Source organism: Prionailurus viverrinus, chromosome D3 (assembly GCF_022837055.1).
Source record: "Prionailurus viverrinus isolate Anna chromosome D3, UM_Priviv_1.0, whole genome shotgun sequence".
Lineage (NCBI taxonomy): Eukaryota > Metazoa > Chordata > Mammalia > Carnivora > Felidae > Prionailurus > Prionailurus viverrinus.
The window spans coordinates 41676444-41702973 of record NC_062572.1 but is presented as its reverse complement, the minus strand read 5'-3'; the positions used below and the strand labels follow the sequence as shown (position 1 = coordinate 41702973).

Here is a 26530-nt window from a genome sequence, read left to right as displayed (position 1 = left end):
AGCGACTATTTAATGGTTATAGGATTTTTGTTCAAAGTGATGAAAATATTTTGGAACTAGATAGTGGCAATGGTTGTGCAATACTGTGAATGTACTTAATGCCATTGAATTGTACAGCAAAAATGGTCAAGGTGGTAATTTAAAAAAAGGTTTTTAAGTTTATTCATTTATTTTTAGAGAGGGAGAGAGAGAGAGAGCAAGAGAGAGCATGATTGGGGAGGGGCAGAGAGAGAGGGAGAACGAAAGAATCCCAAGCAGGCTCTGCATTGTCAGCGCAGAGCCCAATGGGGGGGGGGGGGTCTCAAACTCACAAACTGTGAAGTCATGACCTGAGCTGAAATCAAGAGTTGGATGATCAACTGACTGAGCCAGGCAGACACCCTGGTAAATTTTATTTTATATGTATTTTACCATAATTAAAACAAAAATCAATCAGTGCAGTTCATCATATTAAATAGTTTAAATGAAAAACCTCGTGATATCTTTTTTTTATTAAAAAAAATTTTTTTTTAACGTTTATTTATTTTTGAGACAGAGAGCATGAACGGGGGAGGGGCAGAGAGAGAGAGGGAGACACAGAATCTGAAACAGGCTCCAGGCTCCGAGCTGTCAGCACAGAGCCTGACGCGGGGCTTGAACTCACGAACCGCGAGATCATGACCTGAGCCAAAGTTGGATGCTTAACCGACTGAGCCACCCAGGCACCCCAGATATCTCTTTAGATAAAAAAAAAAAAAAAGCATTTGACAAAATCCAATATCCATTTCTGATTACAATTCTCAACACACTAGAAATAGACAGAAACTTCCTCAATTCAGTAAAAGGCATTTACCAAAAACCTAAAGCTCACATAATATTTAATGGTGAAAGACTGCATATTTTTATGGGAGATCAGGAAGAAGGCAAGGGTGTCCACACTGCATCCAGATGAAAAGAAGAAATAAATCTGTCCTTTTTTTTTTTGTAGATAACACAATAGTCTAGAAAATCGTATATAGACTCTACAAAAGTCACTAAAACTAATAGGCAAGTTTAGTGACATTACGGGATAGAAGATCAACACACAAAAATCAATGGTATTTGTCTGACCTAACAAAAGACAGTTGGTAAGTGAAGTAAGAATAAATATCCTTTATAATATCAGGAAAAAAAAAAAGAAATATCTATGGACAAATCTGACAAAGTATGTGCAAGATGTTTACACTGTGAATTGCATAATATTGCTAAAGAAAAAAAGAGACATTGTTAAGATGTCAAATCTCCAGTGATGTATAGAGTCAGTGCAGTCTCAATCAAAATCCAGTAGGTCTAACAGAAATGGACAAACTCTTTCTAAAACTCATTATGGAAACAAAGGACCAGGGCACCTGGGTGGCTTAGTTGGTTAAGTGTCAGACTTGATTTCAGCTCAGGTCATGATCTCATGGTTCATGAGTTCAAGCCCCTCATTGGGCTCTACATTGACAGTGAGGAACCTACTTGAGATTCTCTCTCTCCCTCACTCTCTGCCCCTCCCCCACTTGTGCTCATGCTCCCTCTCTCAAAATAAATAAATAAACAAACTTTAAAAAAAAGGCAAAGGACCTAGAGTGGCAAAAAGAAAAAAAAAACTTTGAAAAAAGGAAGTTGGAGGACATATACTAACTGTAAAACTTACTATAAAGCTACAATAGTTAAAACAGTGTGGTATTGGCATGAAGATAGGCAATTAGATCAATGGAACAGCAAAGAGAATGCAAAAATAGATCCATACACATATATCAATAAATATTTTAAAAGGATATCTTATTTATTTTTTAAAAAAAAATTTTTTTTTCAACGTTTATTTTATTTTTGGGACAGAGAGAGACAGAGCATGAACGGGGGAGGGGCAGAGAGAGAGGGAGACACAGAATCGGAAACAGGCTCCAGGCTCTGAGCCATCAGCCCAGAGCCCGATGCGGGGCTCGAACTCCCGGACCGCGAGATCGTGACCTGGCTGAAGTCGGACGCTTAACCGACTGCGCCACCCAGGCGCCCCAAGGATATCTTATTTAAATAAAATTCTAGAAAATGCAAACAAGTGGGAACAAGTAAGGCAAGGGGGAGGGGAGGAGAGGTGGGTGGGCAGGAGGGGCTGACTATAAAGGGGTAAGTGGAGACTTTTGGAGGTGATGGATGTGTTCTCTATTTTGATGGTGGTGATAGTTCCATTATGTATACACTTATGATAAATATATGCAAAAATTGAACAAATTATACACTTCATATGTACAGTTAATTGTATGTCCATTTCAATAAAGCCACTAAAACAATGATGGGATTTGAAGAGGTCAGATATTTGCACCCTCAAGTGCCTACCTCTGAGTGTAAAGTGGTGCAGATTTTTTCAGGAGCTCTTTGCAAATGGGTATCAAGAACATTAAAAAATGTTTGAAATCTTTAGACCCAGAAATTTGAAATTAGACCCAGAAAAGGAATAATCTGAAGTAGCAAAAATACTTGTTGCACAAAGGTAATCATCATAGTACTATACCTTACTATTTTGATCAGTCACTTTTGATTTTTATCAAAGTTATACCTGCACACAGTTTTAAAATATCAAGTAGTTCTGCAAGGCTGGCTAGGAAAAATGGGAATCCCTGGTCCAGTGATGCAATGATTTTCTGTTCCACAGGCAGCTACTTTTAAATACTACCTCTAAATAACAAATATTGTTATTTGTTTATTATTTAGTTTTTGTCTTTAGGAAAGGTGAACCTTTAGATTTTCCCACCTCATCTTCATTCCCTCTTCCTCCTCATTCTCTCTCTGTCTCTGTCTCTGTCTCCATCCCTGTCTCTGTTTCTGTCTGTCTGTCTGTCTGTCTCTCTCTCCCTCACACACACACACACACACACACACACACACACACTTCTGGTCTGTTTCATTATTTTTTCCAGTCTCCTGATATAGTTACATTGTAAATTTGATTAAATTTTCAGAACTTGCTTTTTGTGACTACATTATTATGACCAGGAAATAGCATTCACAGCTGATTGTGTGTTATGGCCTCAGTTGTGCGCTTCTCCCCCAGCAAATTCCTGTATGACAGTCCTAACCCCCAGTACGTCAGAATGTGACTGGTTTCGGAGGCAGGGTCTTTAAAGAGTTAATTAAATTAAAATGAAGTCATATGAGTGGGCCCTAATCCAATGTGACTGATATCTTTAAAAGAAGAGGGACACAGACAGACACAGAGGGAAACACATCTGAAGACACAGGGGGAAGACAGCCATCCACAAACCAAGGGCCACAGAAGAAACCCTATCAACCCTATCAACACCTTGATCTTGGACTTGTAGCTTTTGAAACTGTGAGGAAATAAATTTCTGCTGTTTAAGCCACCCTGTCTGTGGTGCTTCTCTCCAGCAGCCCTAACAAATCACTATGCCATATTATATTCTCCTTCCTGCACATTTTTTTCCTTTTTAAAAGTTTGCTTAATTTTTATGTACCTAGCACTTACTCAATCCTCAAAATACCCTCAGATGTGTAGTTTCCTCTGCATGCATTGGAACAAACCCATCAGGTATTCTACAAGTCTTCTTGAATTCATCTTTCACAGAGCTTCTGACCTGCTCCATCACGCCCAGTCACTCCCTAGACCTGCTGCATAACTGTTGTCTGGAGACTTCTCTTCTCCATCATCCTGAGGCCTCCCTTTCCCCCCTTTCTTGGGTTGAATTACTCTACTCGTTTCCTTGATTACTTCTTTGCTTTTCCTCTTTTGTGCTTTTTTCTGGAAATCTCTTCAATTTATCTTCCAACTCTGCTCTGGGGATTTCCAGTTGTGCTATTAAATTTTTAATTTCTAAGAGCACTTTTCTTTCTCTTCCCACCTCACCGCCCCTTTCCCCCGCCTGCCTCGTAGCCCAGGAGGGTAAGATGCTCTGTCAGAGACCATGTCAATATTCGCTTCTGTCATGAAGTATTCCTTGCCCACCTTTCCCTTCTTTTCTCTCAGGAATAACTTTTTAATTTTCTGAATGTTCCTTAAAACTTTTGGTTCTTTTTTTATGACTCTTCTCTGCTCTGAGTTTGCTGATTGTTAGCCAGTCTGCTCATGCTTGAAAGGCACAGTAAAAGCCTCCTGAGAAGTCTGTGCTTTAGAGAGGGACATATCCACTGTGACCCTCAGTGTAGGGTGATCTCAGTGGGCTCTCACCTTGCAAAATCCCTGATGTCAATGTGTCTTTGGGTCCTTGGGCTTGGACTGTCCCATTTCCCCACGATAGATTATTCCATAGTTCTGCTTTGAAGGAATCAGACTGGCCGCCAGGATTCTGGGAGCAGTGTGAACATAAGATTTACGGCAGGGTGCCTCAGCATTGTTTATAAATTTTCACTTATCTTCCTATTTTCAAGATAGTAACAGTACCCTCAACTGTGCTGTTGTCCTCCAGACCTGAGACTCTTTTTTTAGCCTCTGAAGAAGAGAAACCTCCAGTCTTTTGCCACAAAGTCTTTTGCCAGAAAGGCTGTCACCCTGACTCTGCGGGTACAGTTTTTAGCTCCTTCATCCCTACTTTTCTGAGTGCCAGTGCTGTTAGGCCCTGTGCCTTTTGTGGGTTCTGAAATGTTAAGTTGAATTGTATCTTGGGTGTCTGTGTCACTGGCTTCAGATTCTGCTCTCCCTGGTCAGCTAAAGTCAGTTATCGCCTGTCTGCCTCCCAGCTTCCAAAATATCGCTGTTCTTTTCTCTTCCCTCGTTCTCTTTATCCTTTGGGCAGTTTATGCCCAAACAAGCAAAACATCCTTAAACTGCCAGTTAGTTTCAGAAGGGCTCAAAGATGATGTGTGTATTTTTTCCACTATCTTTAACCAGAAGTCAATCTAGAAATAATGTAGATATTCACCAGTGCGAGAGAGGGGAAGCAAATTATGATTCATACTTATTCTTGAATAGTGTGTAACCAAAAGAAATATTTGTTGTGAATTGTTAATGAGAAAGCTTTTGTTATAACATTAATTCATTTTATTTTATTTTATTTTATTTTTAAGTTTATTATTTTTTTTAGTAATCTCTACATCCAACGTAGGGCTTGAACTCATGACCCTGAAATCAAGAATCCATGCTCTTCTGACTGAGCCAGTCAGCCACTCCTAGTTGATTCTAAAATATCACTAAATTTTATTTTATTTTTAAGTTTTTTTATTTAAGTAATCTCTACACCCAACATTGGGCTCAAACTCATGACTCTGAGATCAAGAGTCCCGCGTGCTCTTCCGACTGAGCCAGCCAGGAGCCCCAAAATATTACTAAATTTTATGCATAGAATGATTTTAATAACTTTCAAAATGTTTGTGTAAAAAGTATGGGTAAAAAATACACCCCTTTATTCATGGCTAATGAATAAAATTATGGGGAATTTCATTTCTGTAATTTATGCATTTTCATAATGTATAAATAGTATCTTACTTATCATTAATTAGACTCAATAATGCACAATGATTATAGAAAAGATAGATAAGGCTTAACACACACACACACAGACACAGATACACACACACAGACACAGATACACACACAGTTTTTTCAACGTTCCAAGGCCTGTCAGAGAGGTATAAACTGTCAGCGTGCTGCTCTGTTTCTTCCTCCAGGTGAATTTACATACCGCTTTTAAAATGAAAATAAATATATTCTTCTTTTTTTGTGTGTCCGCCGTGACAGTGTTAAAAGTCACTAGCGGGGTAAGAAAGTCTTAGGCGAAAGAAGAAAGGAAGTATTGTATGAACCACGGTTAATACACAATTGTTCCTTGGAAGGAAAAGGGAGATCCCTGGGAGCCTCTTCTCTTTTCCACCTTAGTAAATAGGAAGGATTGGTTTACTGGATGTGCTAATTATCAGCTTGAAAGACAAGAAGACTTCATGCAAATTCCTGGGGAGCAGTCAAAAGGATGGGAGAGAATGGGAACAGGATGCTAGGAGACACTGGGATCCAGAGCAGCGGGTGGAATGGAGGTGTTGGGAGGATTTGCTGGCTTTGCTTGGGATCGGTCCTGCGAGTCAACAACTACTGTATGCGGTGTGGATCCCATCGGACGGTGTCGCTGGCCCGCCCGGGGAGACGGGAATTGGAGAGAGACAGCTAATGTTTGACCGAGATGAGAAATTGCTTCGTTGGCTTAAAGGAAGCAATCTTGTTTCAAAACCACATGCATTCGTTATCCCTGGTTGGGCGCTGCCACAGCATTTAAACCAGTGACCTTTAGACGGCATTCCTCAACGCACGGTCCCCACCATGAGGTAGCCCTGGAGAGTGGATGTGGCACATCTACTATGGATGGCATTCTGAGGATGTCATGGCTGTCTGCAAATACACCGGCAAGACATCGAGGTTCCTCTTTTCGGAGCAGATGCGTTACTTAGCGCATTTTACTCTTTACAGAGTTATTAACTTACTCCTTTTGTTTGAATGTGCAGCAGTGAAGAACACCTGGATTGAAAAGTCTAACCCTTCAGAGACCAATCAGGCGGATTTTGCTTTGTTAGTTTTGGTTCCTAAATTGTGATGGATTCAAAAGGTGATAATGAGTTGCTTGGCCTCTTACAAAGCCTTTTAATCTTCCTCTCTTTGTACGATCTCTTTCTTTTTCTGGCTCTATTTTCTTTCTCTAGCTTTTTTGTTGGGTTACTGTTGTTTATCAGTCTGTCTATTTGGGGAAGGAAGAGATGGATTGTACTGGCCATTCGACGGGAAAACAACAGTCTCATCCTTATCACTAGATAATTGAAAAAAATTCCCTTACTTGTCATTAGGTAATCTCTAATGCCCAATTTTGCTTTTTTAAGATCCTATCTAAATGAATTCTACCGGCAAAATTGCAAACAAGGAATCCTAATTAGAGACAGAATTTATAATCCCTGTTTGACAATGAATTTCTTTTAGAGAGGTTGAAAACAATCATTAACATCAATTTAAATGCTTATTTACTTTACAGTGGTTAACTATAAAGTGACCTTTGAAGAAGGGTATATTTTGAAAAATTAAGCAGGAAGGTTGGGGCTGCCAGACCTTTTGGGGATGAATTTGAAATAAACCACTCAGTGTACTGAGACTGACCATCCTACAAACTTCGGTAACTCATTAAATATTCAACTTTTTCAAAACATGATGAAAGTGGCTCATTTGAAATTTTTGGGTTGCTATTAGGTATGTTCAAATAATATAGTATTTAGCATTCCTGTAGATGGGCAAGTGTTAGGGTGTTTATTTGATAAAACAGAATACTTGGCTGCAGGAGAAATGTTTCAAGTAAAATTTTTAAATTGAGGCGATTTTCTCTTATTTTTTAAGGAAAGGTGGTAAAATTGTTTTCTTGAGACTTCAGTCTTCAGAGAGATTCTACCTGGGTACATAATAGAATAGGAAACACTTATATGGTACTTCCTATGTGTCAGGTATTTTTCTAAAAGTTTTATACGTATTAAACCACATACCCCAGGATAACCCTCCGAGGTTAACACTATTGTCTACCACTCCTTTGTTCTTAATTAATAAGCTTTGTTTTTTAGAGCAGTTTTAGATTCACAGCAAAATGGAACAGAATGTACAATGATTTCTTATATACCCTCTGCCCCTTCCCCCACCCCCAGACTCCTCCCCCCACCCCCCACCCCCGCCTTTGTCAACATCCCCTGCCAGAGTGGTATGTTTGTTATAGTGGTGAACCTATGTTGACACATCAGTACCACCCCAAATTCATAGTTTAGTTGAGAATTCATTCTTGGTGTGGTACATTCTTTGGGTTTCAACAGATGTATAATGATATGTGTCCACCATTGTAGTTCCGCTGGCCTAAAAATCCTCTGTGCTCTGCCTATTCATCCCTCCCTCTCTCTTAATCATTGTTACTATCTCAGTAATTTTGCCCTCTCCAGAATGTCTTGTAGTTGGAATCATACAACTATCTTTAAAAAACAAAACAAAACAAAACTTTTTAACGTTTATTTATTTTTGAGACACAGAGAGAGAGAGTGTGAGTGGGGAAGGGACAGAGAAAGAGGGAGACACAGAATCTGAAGCATTCTCTAGGCTCCAAGCTATAACTACAGAGCCCAACGTGGGGCTTGAACCCACGAACTGTGAGATCATGACTTGAGCCGAAGTCGGACTCTTAACCGACTGAGCCACCCAGGCCCCCCAGCTCATTTCTTTTTCAATGCCAAATAAAATTCCATTGTCTGGTTGTACTACAGTCTATTTACTCATTCACTTATTAAAGGACGTCTTGGTTGCTTCCAAATTTTGCAATTATGAATAAAGCTGCTATCAGTATAGTGAGGGTTTTGTGTGAACATAAGTTTTCAACTCCTTTGGGTAAATACCAAGGGATTGTGGGATTGTATGGTAAGAGTATTTTTAGTTTTATAAGAAACTGCCAAACTATTTTCCAAAGTGGTTCTATCATTTTGCATTCCCACCAGCAATGAATGAGACTTAATGTTCCCTTACCAACATTTGGTGTTACCAGTGTTTGGGATTTTGGCCATTTTGATACATGAGTAGTGGTATTTCATTGTTGTTTTAATTTTCAATTCCCTAATGACATATGATGTTGAGCATCTTTTTATATGCTTGCCACTTATGTGTCTTCTTTGGGGAGGTGCCTGTTAAGGTCATCTGCCCATTTGAAAAAAACTTTTTTTATATTTACTTATTTTTGAGAAAGAGATAGAGCACGAGCTGGGGAGGGACAGAGAGAAGGAGAGAGAGAATCCCAAGCAGGCTCTACACCACCAGCCCAGAGCCAGACATGGGGCTCCATCTCACTAACTGTGAGATCACGACCCAAGCTGAAATCAGGAGTTAGATGTTTAACTGACTGAACCACCCCGGCGCCCTGGTCTTTTGCCCATTTTTTAAATCAGGTTGTTTGTCTTATTATTGAGTTTTAAGGGTTCTTTGTATATTTTGGATAACAGCTTTCTATTAGATGTGTCTTTTGCAAATATTTTCTCCCAGTTTGTGGCTTGTCTTCTCATTCTCTCAACAGTGTGTGTCAAAGAGCAGAAGCTTCAAATTTGAATGAAGTCTAGAGTTTGTCAATTACTTTTTTTCATGGATTATATCTATATTTTGTCTGTTAAACATATTATATACTGTATTCTTACAATAAAGTAAGCTAGAGTGGTGACTGAGTGGTTCAGTCAGTTAAACGTACAACTCTTGATTTTGGCTCAGGTCATGATCTCACAGTTTGTGAGTTTGAGCCCCACATGATTCTCTCTCTCTGACCCTCCTGTGCTCTCTCTCTCTCTCTCTCAAAATAAGTGAAATAAACTTAAAAAAAAAAAAAGAGAGAGTTGTGTGCTCCCAACTGAGCCAGCCAGGCCCTCCCAAAGAACTTTTTAACTTTCCTCACAAGGCTGGTCTACTGACAACAAATTTTTTCAACTTTTGTCTGAGAAAGCCTTTATTTCTCCTTCACTTTTGAAGGATAATTTTGCAGAGTACAGAATTCTAGGCTGATGGTTTTTTTTTTTTCCTTCAAATATTTGATATTCCACTCCATTCTCTTCTTACTTGAATGGTTTCTGAGGAAAAGTTGCATGTCATTTTTATCTTTGCACCCAAATAGGAAATGTGGTAATTTTTTGTTTGTTTGTTTTGTTTTTTGTTTTTGTTTCTTTTTGCTTCTTTCAGGACTTTTTCTTCTTTGAATATGATACCTCTAGGTGTAGTGTATTGGGCATGTATCCTACTTGGGCTTTTCTGAGACCTGGATCTAGGTTGGATGTCTGACATTAATTTGGGGGAAATTCTCAGTTACTGTTTGTTTAAATGTTGCTTCTTTTCCTTTCTTTCTTTTCCTCTGGTGTTCCCATCATGCGTATGTTACCTCTTCTACAATTGTCTCATAGGTTTTAGAAATCCTAATTTGTTTTTGTTTTTTGTGTTATTTTTTTTCCAGTTTGCCTCTTTTTGCTTTTCAGTTTGGAAGTTTCTCTTATTATACCCTCAAGCTCAGAGACTCTGCTCAGCTGTGTCTAGTCTATTAATGAGTCCATTAAAGGCAGTCTTCCTGTTACAGTGCTTTTAATCTCTAGCAAATCTTTTTTATTCTTCCTTCGATTTTCCATCTCTTCACTTACATTATCCATCTGTTCTTACATGCTGTCTACTTTTTCCATTAAACCACTTAGCATGTTAATCATAGTTTTAAAAAATTCCTGATCTGATAATTTCAATATATCTGCTCTATTCTGACTCTGGTTCTGATGCTTGTTCAGTCACTCCAAACTGTGCTTGTCACTTTTTAGCATGCCTTGGAAATTATTGTTGAAAAGTAGGCATGGTGTCCGGGGTAAAAGGAACTGTGGTGAATAGCCCTTTAGCAATGTGATGGTAAGGGGTGGGGGAGGGGAAGCATTCTGACTGACTAGGTCTCAGTCTTTTGGTAAGCCTGCCCCCCTGGGCTGTGAACTTCAACAGTACTTTTCTTCAGTTTCTCTCCACCTTATGTAAGGGAGAATGGCTAGAGGAGTTGGGTACTTCCCTTCCCCCAGGTGGGTTAGACTCTGCTAAGACTTCAGCGGGTTAGGCTCTGGTGAAATAGTTTCTCCTGAGGGCAGATCTCGTTAAGAACAGAATGCTCCGGCATCTTCAAAATGGCTTCTGTTCTTTCTGCTAGAGGAAGCCCCAGGTGATTTTTCTTTGATATTCACTGTGACAACTTGGTAGAGCTCTTGGAGGTAACTTACAAAACTGTGGAGTACCCCCCTTTGCCCCCCATTACTTGTCCCCCTGAAATATTTCACTCCAGACTTGTCCTCACTGAGCCTCTACCAATTTGTCAATACATTTTAGGTGTTCCTACGCTGGCACTGCTTCCCAAGAGGTTTGAGCTTGTGGGTTTCTACTCCAGTATTTTCTATATCTGTATGTCTATGTCTCCAATTTGAGGGGCAGTGGTTTGGTCTGTGACCTTGCTTCTCTGACCGATTTAAAAAGAACTGTGGCTTTTTCAGTTTGTTCGGCTTTTTACTTTTTAGGACAGAGAGATAACTTGTAAATTCCTTGCATGCTGGGCCAGAAACCACGTATAAGGAAACCAAGGCACAAAGCTATTTATTAATTTGATTAAGGCCCCCAGCTGGTATGTGGTACAGCCAGGATTTGAATCTAGGTAATAATCTGGCTCAAGAGACTGTGCTCTTAACCACCATACCATTGAGGAAAACAAGCAAGTTGGGCAAGTGGGCAAAGGATGAATATGTTTTCTTACCATGAGATTGATTGTTCACGTCTCTTAAGCTACATTTTCAAAAAATTTTCCTTAAAGGAAACAAGTGTCAGAGGGTTGACTTGTAGTAGATACAATCAGTAAATATTTTAGAGTGAAAACAAAAAAATCACTGCTAAACTGACCACCTTTGCAGATTACGGTTCAGTCTGCGTCCATCTTTAGGGACAATACACAAATATTACGTATTTAACTTTTTCACTTAGCATTATATCATGGGGATTTCCCCATATTTCGGTATCTTTTTTACAAAGTACATTTAATAGCTGTATGTTCTACGTTGGTGATGTACTAAAACTTACAAAAATAATATTCTCTTATTGTATGGCATTTTTGCCATATATGGCATAATTATGCCAAATATGGCATAATTATGGTTTTTCTCTTACAATGGTAGATAATGTTCAGCAATTGTTTCCCTTCCTTTGAGTAATTTCATTCAAGATAGCTCCATGAATGTGTTTATTGGGTCAATGGGTACAGATACGTGTATAACTATTGCTGACTTTTGTCATATTGGTTTCTAGAATGGTTGTACCAACTTTCTGGGCTTCCAAAATGGTATAGTGATATAAAATGTTATATATACATATGTTGAAAACCTCTTACATGCAAGTGCAGTGTCAATACAAGAAGGCTCTAAAATGGCACCACTTCCATAAACGGATGCATGACCTTTTTCCAGATACTCAGTTTATATTGCATCTAGCCTGGCATGTAGGAGGCATTTCACATATAGTTATTGGATGGATAGATGGATAGGATGGATGGATGGATGGATGGAAGACATCCAATTGATTCCTTCCAATCAACATACAGAAAGTTAGTGGCAAAATTGAGATCATACTCTGATTTATAAAGTAGAGCTCTTTCTCCTGCTATCCCTGTGGTTTTACTGCATTCACCAATATATTTTGTATGCTTAGTATGTGCAAAATGCTGTTCTAGAAGCTGGGGTCCTAGTATCAATAAAACATAGCTCCACCCATCGCTTACCTCACAGTTTGATCGAGAAACTCACAGACTTCTCTGGATCAAATTCTCGTTCATAAAATTAATGTAGTGACCTCAGAAGTCCCTTCTAGTTTCTGAAACTCTAAATTTCCCAATTCTAGATATTAAGACTCTAGAGTAAGATTATTTCAAAGAATAATCTAAAAGAACTGGTGGTTCAAGATAATGATAGGTCTTCTCTATTTTCTCTTTCCTTCCTCCTTTCCTAACCTCCTGCGTTCTTGCCTTCCTTCCAACCTTCCTTTTTCATCATGCAATGCATACTAAACAGCAGATAAAATTCAATGTTAGGAATGAGATAAGTCCTCTTCTCTTAAAAAGTCTACAGTCCAAAGTGGGAAGGTTTTTTGAAGAAGAATAGTTTAGCAACACAACAGTACTACACACAGTGTTCATGTGTATGCGAATGTGATGTGCTTACTCTAATATTCTACCTAAAACTTAAATTGAATGGTCTCCAGTATTAAAGCAGAGGAGGGAATCTGCTAAATGCTTCCAGAAGTTCATGGAAAATACCATTGAGTCTTGAAGGTTTATCTTGGGGGAAAATACTGGTACCGTACTTGCCAATATCAAGACGAAAGAGAACAAAGGCAAATGGACTCACCACTTCTCTTCTTCTACTTGCACTCCTACGGACTGGAACTTACTGGGTGCTTTATTCTCCCCTGTTTTCTCAGGCTCTTCAGCATCATCCACCTGAAGAAATAATCAAATAAGTAGAGGTGCCCCATTTTAGTCATCTTGCTTGAGAAACAAATGTCACATTTTGTCAGAAACATCAGTACTGCTGGAATGTTTTGTGATTTGTAGCCTTTTTATTCAACATTTATATGTTTGATGAAGGCCATCACTACGCTGTTGGCATGTGCTTTGACTCTGCTGATCTTAGTAAAATGAAATTTTGTGTACTCCCCAGATAAATGTCTATGATGGCTCCTAAGATTTGTAAGTGGTGCTTACCCCGTGAACACTACACTAGAAAGGAATACTTACTTCCTAGAAGCATGTTCTTGGAAGTTTTGAATTTGCAGATAACAAAATACAAAAGAAGAAAGAAATTTCATTTATTGTAGTTAGAATTGTTGATATTGAGAGATTTAGGTATCAACTTTTTAAGATAAACTGTATAGTATCTTCATTTTTTTCCCCCTTAAACTAAGAAATTGACTTTCAGTAACAAGCCATGATTCCTAAATAGCTATGTATAGACTACAGCTCACATAGAAAATGTATCTTTATTCATTTATTTATTTGTTTATTTATTTATTTTGACAGAGAGAGAAAGAGAGCATGCTTGAATAAGGGAGGGGAAGAGAGAGAGAGAGAGAGAGAGAGAGAGGGAATCCCAAGCAGGATCCACCCTGTCGGCACAGAGCCAGATGCAGGGCTGGATCTCATGAACCTTGAGACCGTGACTGAAATCAGGAAACCTTAGCTGAAATCAAGACTTGGACACTTAACCAACCGAGCCACCCAGGTGTCTTGAAAATGTGTCTGTATTTAAATGAGAAGCCACATGACAAACCTAAATTTGAAATAAATGTTAGGATATTCAGAGCAATTAGATTCTTTTCTTCTTTTTTTTTCTGTGTATTTAATAGATTTCTTTTTCTTTTTTATTTTTAAAAAAAATTTTTTTTTCAACGTTTATTTATTTTTGGGACAGAGAGAGACAGAGCATGAACGGGGGAGGGGCAGAGAGAGAGGGAGACACAGAATCGGAAACAGGCTCCAGGCTCTGAGCCATCAGCCCAGAGCCCGACACGGGGCTCGAACTCCCGGACCGCGAGATCGTGACCTGGCTGAAGTCGGACGCTTAACCGACTGCGCCACCCAGGCGCCCCTAGATTTCTTTTTCTAAATATAAAAGTAACTTAATGTAAGTTACATGAAATTAAAATATGTAAATATATAACGTAGAAAGGTAAAGCCCCCCCAAGAATCACTTTCAAGCCTTTAAGCATTTTTGTCCATCTATTAATATGTGTAATATATATGTAATTGATTATTAATACTAAATATATACAGATGAAGTTACACTATATATATTTTTTCTGCAATTTGCTTTATTCATTAATACTGCTATCCTTTGGGTATTAGATCACGGCAGTAGATACAGCTCTATCTCAAGCCTTTTGTTTGCTACATAAATATTCCCTTTAATGACTGCATAAGCAACGTGGGCAACATGGGTAATTTTCTCCTTGTTGCTCTTATCTAGTATTACAATTAATATTGCACATGTATCAGAAATTAGAACAATTGTGCAAATGTTTGGGAAAAATCCTTAGAAGTTGAAATGTTAAATAGAAAGGTGGGGAGCATGTTCAACAGTAAGGGATATTAATTGCCAAATTGCTTTTCAAAGCATTTATCATCTTGCCATAATTGGTGTATGGGAATATCCATTTTCCTATACATTCACTAACAGTAAATATGGCAAACTTTAAAATTTTTGCTAATATCACAGGTGAAAAATATTTATTGGCCTCTTGTGCTTCTATCTGTAAACTGCTTATTCATATCCTTTGCTAGTTTTTGTGTCTTTATCCTACTGAGTTCTTTTTTATTTTCTTCAAAAGAATTTTTTTAAATGTTTATTTATTTTTGAGGGAGAGACACATACAAAGTGTGAGCAGAGGGGCAGAGAGACAGGGAGACAGAATCTGAAATGGGCTCCAGGTTCTGAGCTGTCAGCACAGAGCCTGACACGGGGCTTGAACCCACCAAGGGTGAGATCATGGCCTGAGCTGAAGTCTGACGCTGAACCCACTGAGCCACCCAGGGATCCCATTATTTTTAATTTTCTTATTTGTAGAGCCTGTATCTTATGACCCTTCATCACTCTTTCTTGGTTATATATACTTTAAATATTTTCTCCCAGTTTATCATTTGTCTTTTATTTATTTATTTTTAAGATTTTATTTTTAGGTAATGTCTGTATCCAACATAAACTTGAACTCACAACCCAGAGATCAAGAGTCCCATGCTTTACCACTTGAGCCAGCCAGGTACCCCTATTATTTGTCTTTTAAACTTTGCTGTTAATTGTACAGAATCTTAAAATTACTATGTAGTGAGGGGTGACTGGGTGGCTCAGTTGGTTAAGTGTCTGACTTTGGTTCGGGTCAGGATCTCAGAATTTGTGAGTTCACTACTATGTAGTGAAACCTTTTATGGCTTAGAAAAGCCTTCTTTACCCCTGAGCATATTTTTTGTTTTTTAAATTTATTAAAAACATATTTTATTTATTTATTTTTCAGAGAGAGAGAGAGAGAGAAGAAGGGGCAGAGAGAGGGAGAGAGAGAATCTCAAGCACAGTGCTGAGCCCCAATGCTGAGCCAAATTCATGAACCGTGAGATCATGACCTGAGCCAAAATAAAGAGGTGGCCATTTAACTGACTGAGCCACCTAGGTGCCCCAAAGAGCACCCCTTTTTAAAATTTATTTATTTATTTTGAGAGAGAGAGAAAGAGAGAGAATGTATGCATGCATGCTCATGAGGGAGAGGCAGAGAGAGATGGTACTCTGAGTGTATTTTTTAAAGTTCTCTTGTATTTACTTTTATGCTTTCATTTTTCCTTTTCATAATTAGTTCTAAAATCCATTTTCCGGAAATGTCCATGTGTAAGAAACAAAGTAGAAATTAAACATTTTCCCCCTATATGGATCATCAATTGATCTGGCTCCTTTTATTTACTAATTCATCTTTCTGATCTGAGATGCCAACTTTATGTTCTACCAAACTTCACCCATACGTTCGCATGTATATAGCCCTGTTTTAGGTCAATTTTATAATAAATCTTGATATTTTCTATGGCATAACTCTTCCTGTAATTCTTTTTTTTAATGTAATTAAAAAAAATTTTCTAGGTTATTTTGGGGTATTAACTTCTAAATACATTTAACATCAAATTGTCAAATCCCTTCTCCCAGCTTCTACCCAGTGATAAAAATCACATTGGAGTTTCTTTACATTTTTGTATACCTTTTTGTTTTGTTTTGTTTTTTGGTATGCTTCCCGTCCAGCACAGAGCCCAACATGAGGCTTGAACTCATGACCTGAGATCAAGAATTGGACACTTAACCAACTGAGCCACCCAGGTACCCCTTTTTTGTGTAACTTTTGGGAGAATTGCTGTCTTTACACTATGGGGTATTCTCATGCAGGAATATTGCATAGTTTTCCAATCAATCAGATCTCTTATGTATTATATAAGGGAAGGTTTTAGATTGTTTTCAGATAAGTGTTATACATTCTTTGTGAAGCTCAATCCTGTTACAGTTTTTGGTACTAATGTGGATGGGCTCATTTTCTGTTTATCAGTGATATGTAGAAAACTTACTGGTTTCTCTGTATTTATATTGTATTCTTTCACTCTACTGAATTCTACTGATTTTTCCAGTGATTTCCATTAGATTTTCTAAGGGGACATGCGTATTATCTGCAAATAAAAGCACTTATACTCTTTCTTTGGAATGTTTACACCTCATTTCACATTCTTGCTTTGTGTATTGGCTAATAAAGGCAAATAGTGCTGAATAAATACATGAAAACAGGAATCTAGATCTAGTTTCTGAATCTAATTGAAATGCCTTTACCATTTCACCTTTATTTTTTTAATGTTTAAAAATTTTTTTTGTAATGTTTATTTATATTTGAGAGAGAGAGACAGAGCACGACCAGGGGAGGTGCAGAGAGAGAGGGAGACACAGAATCTGAAGCAGGCTCCAGGCTCCATGCTGAAGCATAGAGCCTGACACGACGCTCGAACCCATGAACGCGAGATCATGATCTGAGCCAAAGTGGTATGCTTAACCAACTAAGCCATCCTGGCACCCCTATTTCTTTTTTTAATTTTTAAGTTTATGTATTTATTTTGAGAGAGAGAGAGAGAGCAAGCAGGGGAGGGGCAGAGAGAGAGAGGGGAAGAGAGAGAGAATCCCAAGCTGTGCGGGGCTGGCAGCACAGAGCCTGACTCTCACAAAACCACAAGATCATGACCTGAGCCAAACTGAGCCACCCAGGCACCCCCAGAATTATGTTTATTTGATAAAATATATCAAGAATCTTGATACTTTTTCTTGTATTATTAAATACTTTATTTTTTAAAAAGTGTTTATTTATTTTGAGATAGAGAGAGAGAGCATGGGGGAAGGGCAGAGAGGAAGGGAGAGAGATTGAGGATCCTAAGCAGGCCCAGTGCTGTTGGCACAAAGCCCCAGTCGGGGCTCAAAATCCCAAACCGTGAGATCATGACCTGAGCTGAAATCAAGACAGACACTTAACCTAGTGAGATACCCCGGCGCCTCTATTATTAAATACTTTAAATGAAACAAGAATTATTTGCTTCTTGAAGGTTGGGAATTTTCTGTGAATTTATCCTGCTGTGTACCATTTCAGGGAAGTATATTTTTTACTTTATTTGGCAATGTATTCTATGGTTATTTGATTTCTTCTTGCTGGTTTTATACTTCCTCTTACATTAGTAATACTAATTTACATGTACGTCTATTTTATTTAGACCTTAAAATTTACCACCCTAAAATTGCCACAAGAATTTTTTTTAATGTTTATTTATTTTTGAGAGAGAGACAGAGAGAGAGAGAGCAAATGAGGAAGGAGCAGAGAGAGAGGGAGACACAGAATCTGAAGCAGGCTTCAGGTTCTTGAGCACAGAGCCCAACACGGGGCTCAAACCTATAAACCGCGAGATTATGACCTGAGCTGAAGTCAGATACTTAACCGACTGAGCCACCCAGGTGCCCCACAAGAATTTTTTATAATTTTTTAAAAACCTTTCTTTTCTTTAAAAAAAATTTTGTTTTTAATGCTTCTTTTTGAGAGCGAGAGACACAGAGTGTGAGTGAGGGAGGGACAGAGAGAGAGGGAGACACAGAATCTGAAGCAGGTGCCAGGCTCCTAGCTGTCAGCACAAAGCTGGACGCAGGGCTTGAACCCATGAACCCCAACACTATGACCTGAGACAAAGTTGGACACTTAACCGACTGAGCCACCCAGACACCCCCATAAAAGCTTTCTCATTTCTGGGGCATCTGGATTCTCTCTCTCTCTGCCCCCCCTCTGCTCATGGGTGTGCTCTTTCTGTCTCTCGAAAATAAATAAACATTATTTATTTATTTAAATTTTTTGATTATTTATTTTTGAGAGAGAGAAAGAGCATGAGTAGGGGAGGGGTAGAGGGAAAGAGAGACCCAGAATCCGAAGCAGACTCCAGGCTCTGAGCTGTCAGCACAGAGCCCGACGTGGGGCTCAAACTCATGAACTGCAAGATCATGACCTGAGCAGTGAGTGGAAGTCTGGCACTTAACAGACTGAGCCACCCACGCGCCCCTAAATAAACAGTTTTTTAAAAATGGCTTTCTCATTTCTAATATTGTTGAATTTTGTTTTCCCTGTCAATCAGACTTATTTTTTTTCCCCAAAGAACTGATTTTGTATCAATCTGACTTTAGCTGTTTTGCTGTTGCTCTGTTTTATCTTCCAATGCATTTATCTCTACTTTCATCATTAATAATTCCTTCTAACTTATTGTTCTTATCTAGTTTTGTGAATTGAATGTTTTGTTTATGTTGCAGTATTGCTTAACTATGAAAGAACTTAGGGCTATGGATTCTGAGATCATAGGTATGGTCACAACCCACAGTGATGATTTATAGGACTCTCATCATTTATTTCACAACAATCTTGAATTTCCTCCTTCATCCAAATGTTATTTGGAATATTTTTTAATAGTTTCAAGTGGTTAGCTTTTGTTATCTTAGTGTTAATTTCTAGTTCTAATACATAACAGTTGGGAACCATGACTGTAATATCTCTTCTATGTGGAATCCATTAAAATTATCTCTGGAATTTTGACTTGAGATATGTCTCCCTAAAAATCTCTTCCTGAATATGCATTCATTCTGATTTCAAGGACATCAAAATAAAGTTTACAAAGTCTGAATATACTGAGTACATTTAAAGAAAAAACTGGGGAGCCTGGGTGGCTCAGTCGGTTAAGCGTCCGACTTCAGCTCAGGTCACGATCTCGCGGTCCGTGAGTTCGAGCCCCGCATCGGGCTCTGGGCTGATGGCTCAGAGCCTGGAGCCTGCTTCTGATTCTGTGTCTCCCTCTCTCTCTGCCCCTCCCCGTTCATGCTCTGTCTCTCTCTGTCTCAAAAATAAATAAAAACGTTAAAAGAATTTAAAAAAGAAAGAAAGAAAGAAAAAACTATTCATGACATTGTTAAAGAATGGCAAGGTACACTTTCTTCAGGGGGACTATTGTGATCGGCCGAGGGACCGCAGCAGGATTTGAAGTGTGGGCGAGAGATAGAGCTTAACTCCAAATACAACACGAAAAAGTGGGAATCTATAGCCAAGAAGCAGGGTCGGGGGTTGTCAGTGGTGGAAAATTACAGAGAGAAAACCTCAGGGATGAGAGAAAGCCTCACAGGGATCTTGATAAAGGCAGGCCGGGTTGATCAGACATCACTGGGGGATGACAGAGGATGAAGAACATGATCAGATATCCAGGGGATTCTGGCTAAACCGATTTAGCAGGATTCTCACTGAAATGGGGTGAGAAGATGCAAAGATGGACACAGAAGTACAAAAGTCGAGGCCTAGTCAGGAGAATTCAGAGCAGCCTGACCACAGTCTGGTCAAGGACAGACTCATTATCCATACTATCTGCACAGCTTTCCTTCATTGGTTTAAGTCCAGTGATTACAAATCAGATATGATGTGACCTCTTTATTTCTCAAGGCCCTCTTTTAATTAATGGTAACAACTCACTTGGTTTGTATCATTCTGAAGGACTCCGCTTGGCAGTCGGACTCATCTTTTTACACGGGCCATAACACATATCTCTGTATATTTGGACAGGCATTACAGGAAATAAGTAAGTAAATCTTAGGAGCGCCATCTCAGATAACTAAATTTTCATTTATTTTTAATTCAGAAAATGAGAAAACAATCACATGTTATGCAATGTGAAGATTAAGCTTCAAGCTCTTTTAGGTTGTTTTACAAGGTAAGTTAAATGGTCATGGAGGGAAGTCACAACCTAACATCTGGAGGTGGAGGGGTCAAGGTCTAAAGCTACTATGTGAAACTCATCTGGAGCTGAAGATTACTCTCGAGAGACTAAAAGATGGTGTAACCTCCCACTGCTACTGGCTACCTTTGGGGAAGGGAGTAGGAATCAGAAGTAGAAAGAAGTAGAAAGAAGAAGTATATGGGATGCCTGGGCGGCTCAGTCAGTTAGGCGTCCGACTTCAGCTCAAGTCATGATCTTGCAGTTCGTGGGTTCAGGCCCCACGTCGGGCTCTGTGATGACAGCTCAGAGCCTGGAGCCTCTTCAGATTCTGTGTCTGATTCTGTCTCTCTGCCTCCCCTGCTCGTGTTCTGTCTCTCTCTGTCTCTCAACAATAAATAAATGTTAAAAAAATTTTTTTAAAAACAAAAGAAGTACAGAATATTTTGTTTTGTATACTTTCATACTTTATGAATCCCCTTTACAACAACAACACCATATGCATATATTACTTATTTTGTAATTTGAAGGGAAAAAAAATTACCCTTAACGTTACCCTTGACTTTTTAGAAGACATACAACTTTGCTCTAAACCTGAAGCAACCAGTTACCCTCTTCCCATCCGCCCACCACTAGACCACCAGAAAAAGCACCGGATAAAGTAGTTGACTTGAGTTTTGGAGCCATATTATAAAAAAATACATACTTCAAGATATTCTAGAATCATATTTCGTTCCATGAGATGTTCCCACTAGAACAGCATGGGAACCAAGACTACAAATTCACCCTACCCATCTTAAGCTTTTTAATATACTTGCTCATGGTTTATTTATTTATTTATTGGACAAAGTGCCTTTTTCTGGTAACTTACTTATTGTCCAGCAGCTCCAGGCCCATATTCTGTATCCCTCTGCTTTGTGGCACGGGGGCCAGGAATCGGCAACTACATTTCCCAGGCTTCGGTGCTGGCCAGCTTTGAGTTATATTCTAACAATGGAAGGTGGGAGGAGAGAAGGGACTTTCTTCCTATTTCCACCTCCTGTGGGCAGTGCTCCAGCCCAAGTGCACAGCTTTCAGCCGCTTTGGCTCATGCACCAGATGCACTGCTCTCTGGCACGTCCCAGCACCAGCTGACCACACCTGCCTCGGTGGTCCGAGGCTGGCTACAGTGGGGACTCTCCCCTGAGCTCCTAAATTCTGGGAACCCCACCTTTCCCTTTTTGCTCCCTCAGTTCTGGTTGGCACTGGTAATTGCTTAGTCCCTCCCAGTATTGCTCTTTCAGCCTTTCCAACATTATGTATCAAACTGCCTCTGTTTGATAACTGAGCATGGTTTCTATTTTCCCGAGTGGGATTCTAACGGGTTCCACGTGGCTACGCTCACGTCCATGAAAAATGCTTAGAGTGTCAGCCAAAGTAGGATGCTGCATCTTTACTGTATGGGGTAGTAGCAAAATTACCCAATGGAACTCTTCCTGAAGATGCATGGTAGCTCTTTCCCATAAGAACTGTGATCCTCAAGGCAGAAAGAAAGCGAGACAGAAAGGAGTCAGGGGTCTCAAGGATGGGAATGGAGGGCATTGTACGCCGTGCTCCAACCCCACTCCACCTATCTAAACCCACAGCTGATTTGTAGCAAAGTGTTGTCATCTTCCAAGGTTCAGTCATTGTATGTACATTTATCTTTGTGACCTTGACGCCCTTAGATCCCCAAATGGACAAATGTCACCACTCTTACATAGTACCTACGGTAATCCACTTAAATTTATGAAGCGACTCTCAAAATGTTTAAAGAAATTGCAAAGTAATTACATCTCCATCCTGAAAAAATTAAGGAAGCCCTTGGCAGATGATAACATTTCAGCATATTTGGCTAATTATGGTTTGAAGGGAAGGTAAGGTTAATAATAACAACTGAATCTAATATTTGTTGGGCCCACTACACTTCGAGCCTGATATATTATATCAGTCCATTTTTACTACATCCTATAAGGTACCCTGTGGAATAGTGACCGTTACTGCCAATTTCCAGATGAGGAAACTGGAAATATTACGTATTTGGCCTAAACTCACACAGGTTGCAAAGTAAATGATTTTAGTATTAACTATTCGTCATGGATTAAATTCAAAATGTTGGGAAAGGTTTGGAAACTCTGACCCTAAAGAAGTAAATGGTGGGAAAGAGTCCAAGATCCTGGTGTTCTACGTTTTGGGGATTAAGATTTAACTTAGAGAAAAGTGTAATGAAATTTGGTGACTATTTTACGCCTTGAATTTGTACTTATTTATTATTCTCCATCAAAGAAGTGGTGTAGCATGGTCACATTAACCATCAAGGTCCAATCTAGGCTCTGTCAACATAGGATGTGTGGCCTTGGGCAAGTCACTCAACCTCTCTGTGTCCTCATGTATACTGTAGAGATGGTAATCCCACTTATGTCCCCAGGGTTGTTGTAAGGGTAGATGAGACCACCACGTCAAGTACTTAGTACTTCCATATAATGTCTACAGTAGTGAACAGTGTGAATGGAGGAAAAGGTAGAACCATTTTTTCACTCACTAGAATATTCAAACATTTAAGAAGCGCGATGGTCTCTGAAACAACTCTTCTCCCCAACACTATATGTGGATTTCAGAGTAGTTCTATCTTACTGGGTGAAACTAACAACACAATATTTGGTGGATTTCATGTGTATGAATGCTTTATTCTGAGTAAGAATTATTTGGAGAAAAGCCTCTGAGACCAATGGGCAGACCTGGGAGGTGATTAAGATAGATAGATAGAAGCTTTTAAATAAAATGAACAGTAAGACTGACAAACAATTATCTTTTTTTTTTTTTTTTTAGGATTTTATTTTTAACTGATCTCCACACCCCACATGGGGTTGGAACTCATGGCTCTGAGATCAAGAGTCATGTGCTCTACCAACTGAGCCAGCCAATAATTGTCTGTAAAATATGCTATTTTTAAGTGCAAAATGGCAAGATATATAATAGCCTGAGGTATATACTAACCTCTGGGGAAAAAAGGGGAACAAATCAAAATATGTATTTGCTTGAATATGCACCAAATAGGTGTGTATGAGATGCAAATATTGGTTGTATTAATTTCTTCCTGCAAAGAGAACTGATGGGCTATTAAATAAGAATGGGCGTTGGGTGGGGAGTGCCTGCGTGGCTCAGTCAGTTAAGTGTCTGATGCTAGAGTTCGGCTCCAGTCATGATCTCACGGTCATGGGATTGAGCCCTGTGTCCGGCTCCGCACTGAGTGTGGAGCCCACTTAGGATTCTCTCTCTCTCTCTCTCTCTCTCTCTCTCTGCCCCTCCCTGTTTGCATGCTCTCTCTCCCTCTCTCTCAAAAAATAAACGTTAAAAAAATAAGAATGGCAGGGAGACTAGTCACCGAATGCCTTTTTATAACCTTTGAATTTTGAGCCAGAGGAATATATAATCGATTGAGAAATGATGTAAAATACAGAAGAAACTGAACATTAAGGAAGTAGAAGAAAACTAACATGACTGGGTGCCAGTTATGTGCCAGATAAAGAAGGTCAATTTTTCTTTTATCCTGGGTAAAATATACACAAAATGAATCCTTCATCTTAACCCCTTCTCAGTGTGCAGTGCTCACAGCATTAAGTACATTCACGTTGTTGTGCGACCATCACCATCATCCACGTCCAGACTTCTTCCATCGTCCCAAATGGAAATTCTGGACCCCCCAGGAAGCTGAAATTTGTAAACTCAGTCCCCAAAATAATCCTGTGGGGGACAGTTAAGGAAACAGGCTCAGGAAGATCACGTCATGCGCCTGGGACAACACGGAATGCCGGCCTCTGCTCTTCCCTACTCCTTCAAAGCTTTTGGACAGTAGGGAGAGCAGTTAGTTCCTGGGGGGAGGCAGAGGCAGGCATGGGGGTGGAGGCTGGCTTTGGGCATGTGCCTCCTGCTGTGTCGCCTAGTATCATGCACCAATGCCACAAGTTCTTTTAGGAAACTTGATAATGTGCGCTATGGTAACCTGTAGGTTATATATATATAAAAAAAAAAAAGCATTTGACTCATTGCTACTAGACAAATATTGCCCTTTAGAAGTGCACTCTGCAGAATGCACTGTGAAAATAAATCATCGTGAAAACCTACCCCACGCCTGGTTGTTAGATGTGCCTTAGAGTTGGTTCATTGTGAATAGATTTATTGGCCACCACGTCAGGAAGTTATTATTCAAAGGGCACCTGCATGATATGGCACAACAAAAAAGGGAGAAAAGAATGACTCTTCTCCATTGAGGGAAGGAAATTTCTAGCTGGGTAAGCCAAGCCGAACAGATGTGAAAAACAAGAGTCGGCTTGATCTTATCTCTGAGCAGAAAACTCTGGGCTGAACTGAGAAGCCTGCTGAATTATCTACCATTTTTTGAAATGCATGATTAAATAACCAACAATTATGCTGAGACTAATGCACATTCTTTGCTCATGATGCTGTGGTGTGAGTGATCGCTTTCTACATGACCAGTCACTTTGGTCTTCCTCTCCCTCACTCCCACATGTATGAGAAGTGATTCACATTTTTGTTCTCATGTGGTTCCTCAACAGTGCTGAACATACTGTAACACAAACCCATAACCCGGGTCATTCTTGGATGTCCACTCCTTTTTTGAGAATCAAAACGTGCATTAGGAATTGAGGGCACTTTGTGTTTGATTGTGTTTGTTTAATTATCCTAATGCTTTGAGTCACACATTCAATTTAGAGAACAAAAAATAATCTAACTTAGAGAACAAAAATAATCTAATAACGCCCACAGACAAAATATCTTCATGATTTTTAAATTCACATTTAACAATGTAGGAGTTCCAGAGCCAATCATTTGAAACTCTGGTCCCACACGTGGCTCTGTCGTCCAAAAGGGGCAGACGGCACATCTTCTGGAAAAATAATAGTGTTACATTTCTTGAATTTTGGGTCCCTATTTCAAAGGACAGAAAGGGAGGCTGTTACCTGTATCCCAATGGAAAGGCATCGATTTTTCTTAAAGTGATCCTTCTTCCTGTCCTCTGTGGTGACAGTGGCTATGGTGGTCGTGGTAGTGACAGTGGCAGGGTTGTTGCTCATGTGTTGACTTGCGGGGCCGTGGATCTGGGCATTTGCAGCTTCGATGGCGGCTGTCAGAGCCTTCATACTGTCCAGGCTCTCCGTGGAGTTGCTCAGTCCAGACTGGCTGATAATATCTCCTCGCTGGCCCTGTCCATCCATGTAGGCATCCTGGGCAGACTCTGTGCTACTCTGGGCTGTGATAGAAATGAAAGGTTTCGTGGTAGTTCTGGGTGGGACTGGAGGTGGTGTCTTCTTATATGTTGTAATGCAAGATGACACTGGAAGACAGTGAAAACAAAGACACTGTGATTTCTGTGTGGGTTTTAATTTCTGTATTGTAACTAACATCCACTGAGAATCAGGGCACATGAAACACACGAAGACATTGAACATGAAAACAAGTCCATTGATAGAGTAAGTGAGATCCCTGCCTAGAGGGGATATTTGGGCCTCCTATGAGGTGACATACCCAGAAGACTGAGGGGGAGAAAGACTGAAAAACACCAACCTCTGAAATGGAAGTTTCTGAAATGGAAATTAAATGAATCAACATAAAATAGCCATCTGTAGAAATCTTCGCAGGCAACAGTACACCCAGAGAGATAATACATGTGTAGATAAACCCAGGGTAGTGTCTGCCTTCTCAGGAATATATTAAATACAGCTAATGTTAAACAAGGTAACTCATTGGAGAAGATTGCGGTGTTTGATAATAAACATTGAAAAAGGAAGGAGGAAAGCAAAGAGTTGTGAGCAAGTGTGATCTAATCCTAACAACAGTGGGAAGCACGGGGTTGGGGGTGGGGGTGGTGGGGGGAGCTGTTGGGGGTGGCTGACTCAGCTGTCTCAGCTTCCTGGAGCTCTGGTTTACTGGCACTTGGTTTCTTCCTTTCTTTCTCCCTCCCTCCTGTCTCTCCCTCTTTTCCTTCCTGTCTTTGTCTCTTTTCTCCCTCCAGCCCTCTTCTTTCTCCTTCCCTTCCCTTCCTTCCTTCCTTCCTTCCTTCCTTCCTTCCTTCCTCTGGATAGATGCTCACTATAGAAACTACTCTTCTGAATTTTTTTGTTGTTGTTTCTGAGCAGAGCTATCTTCTAAGAGGGAATATA

The 26530-nt window shown here is 39.6% G+C and overlaps 1 protein-coding gene across 5 annotated transcripts in view; it reads right to left on the bottom strand.

Annotated features, from left to right (window-relative positions):
- The window catches only part of DLGAP1 (DLG associated protein 1), a 324376-nt gene that overhangs the window by 39096 nt on the left and 258750 nt on the right, over positions 1–26530 (bottom strand). For all 5 annotated transcript variants that reach the window (XM_047828475.1, XM_047828474.1, XM_047828476.1 and 2 more), the window contains 2 exons: positions 25331–25704; positions 12892–12983 (listed from right to left, as the gene is read on the bottom strand). In XM_047828475.1, the coding sequence (XP_047684431.1) occupies positions 12892–12983; positions 25331–25704 (466 nt within the window). The remainder of the gene's footprint in view (positions 1–12891; positions 12984–25330; positions 25705–26530) is intronic.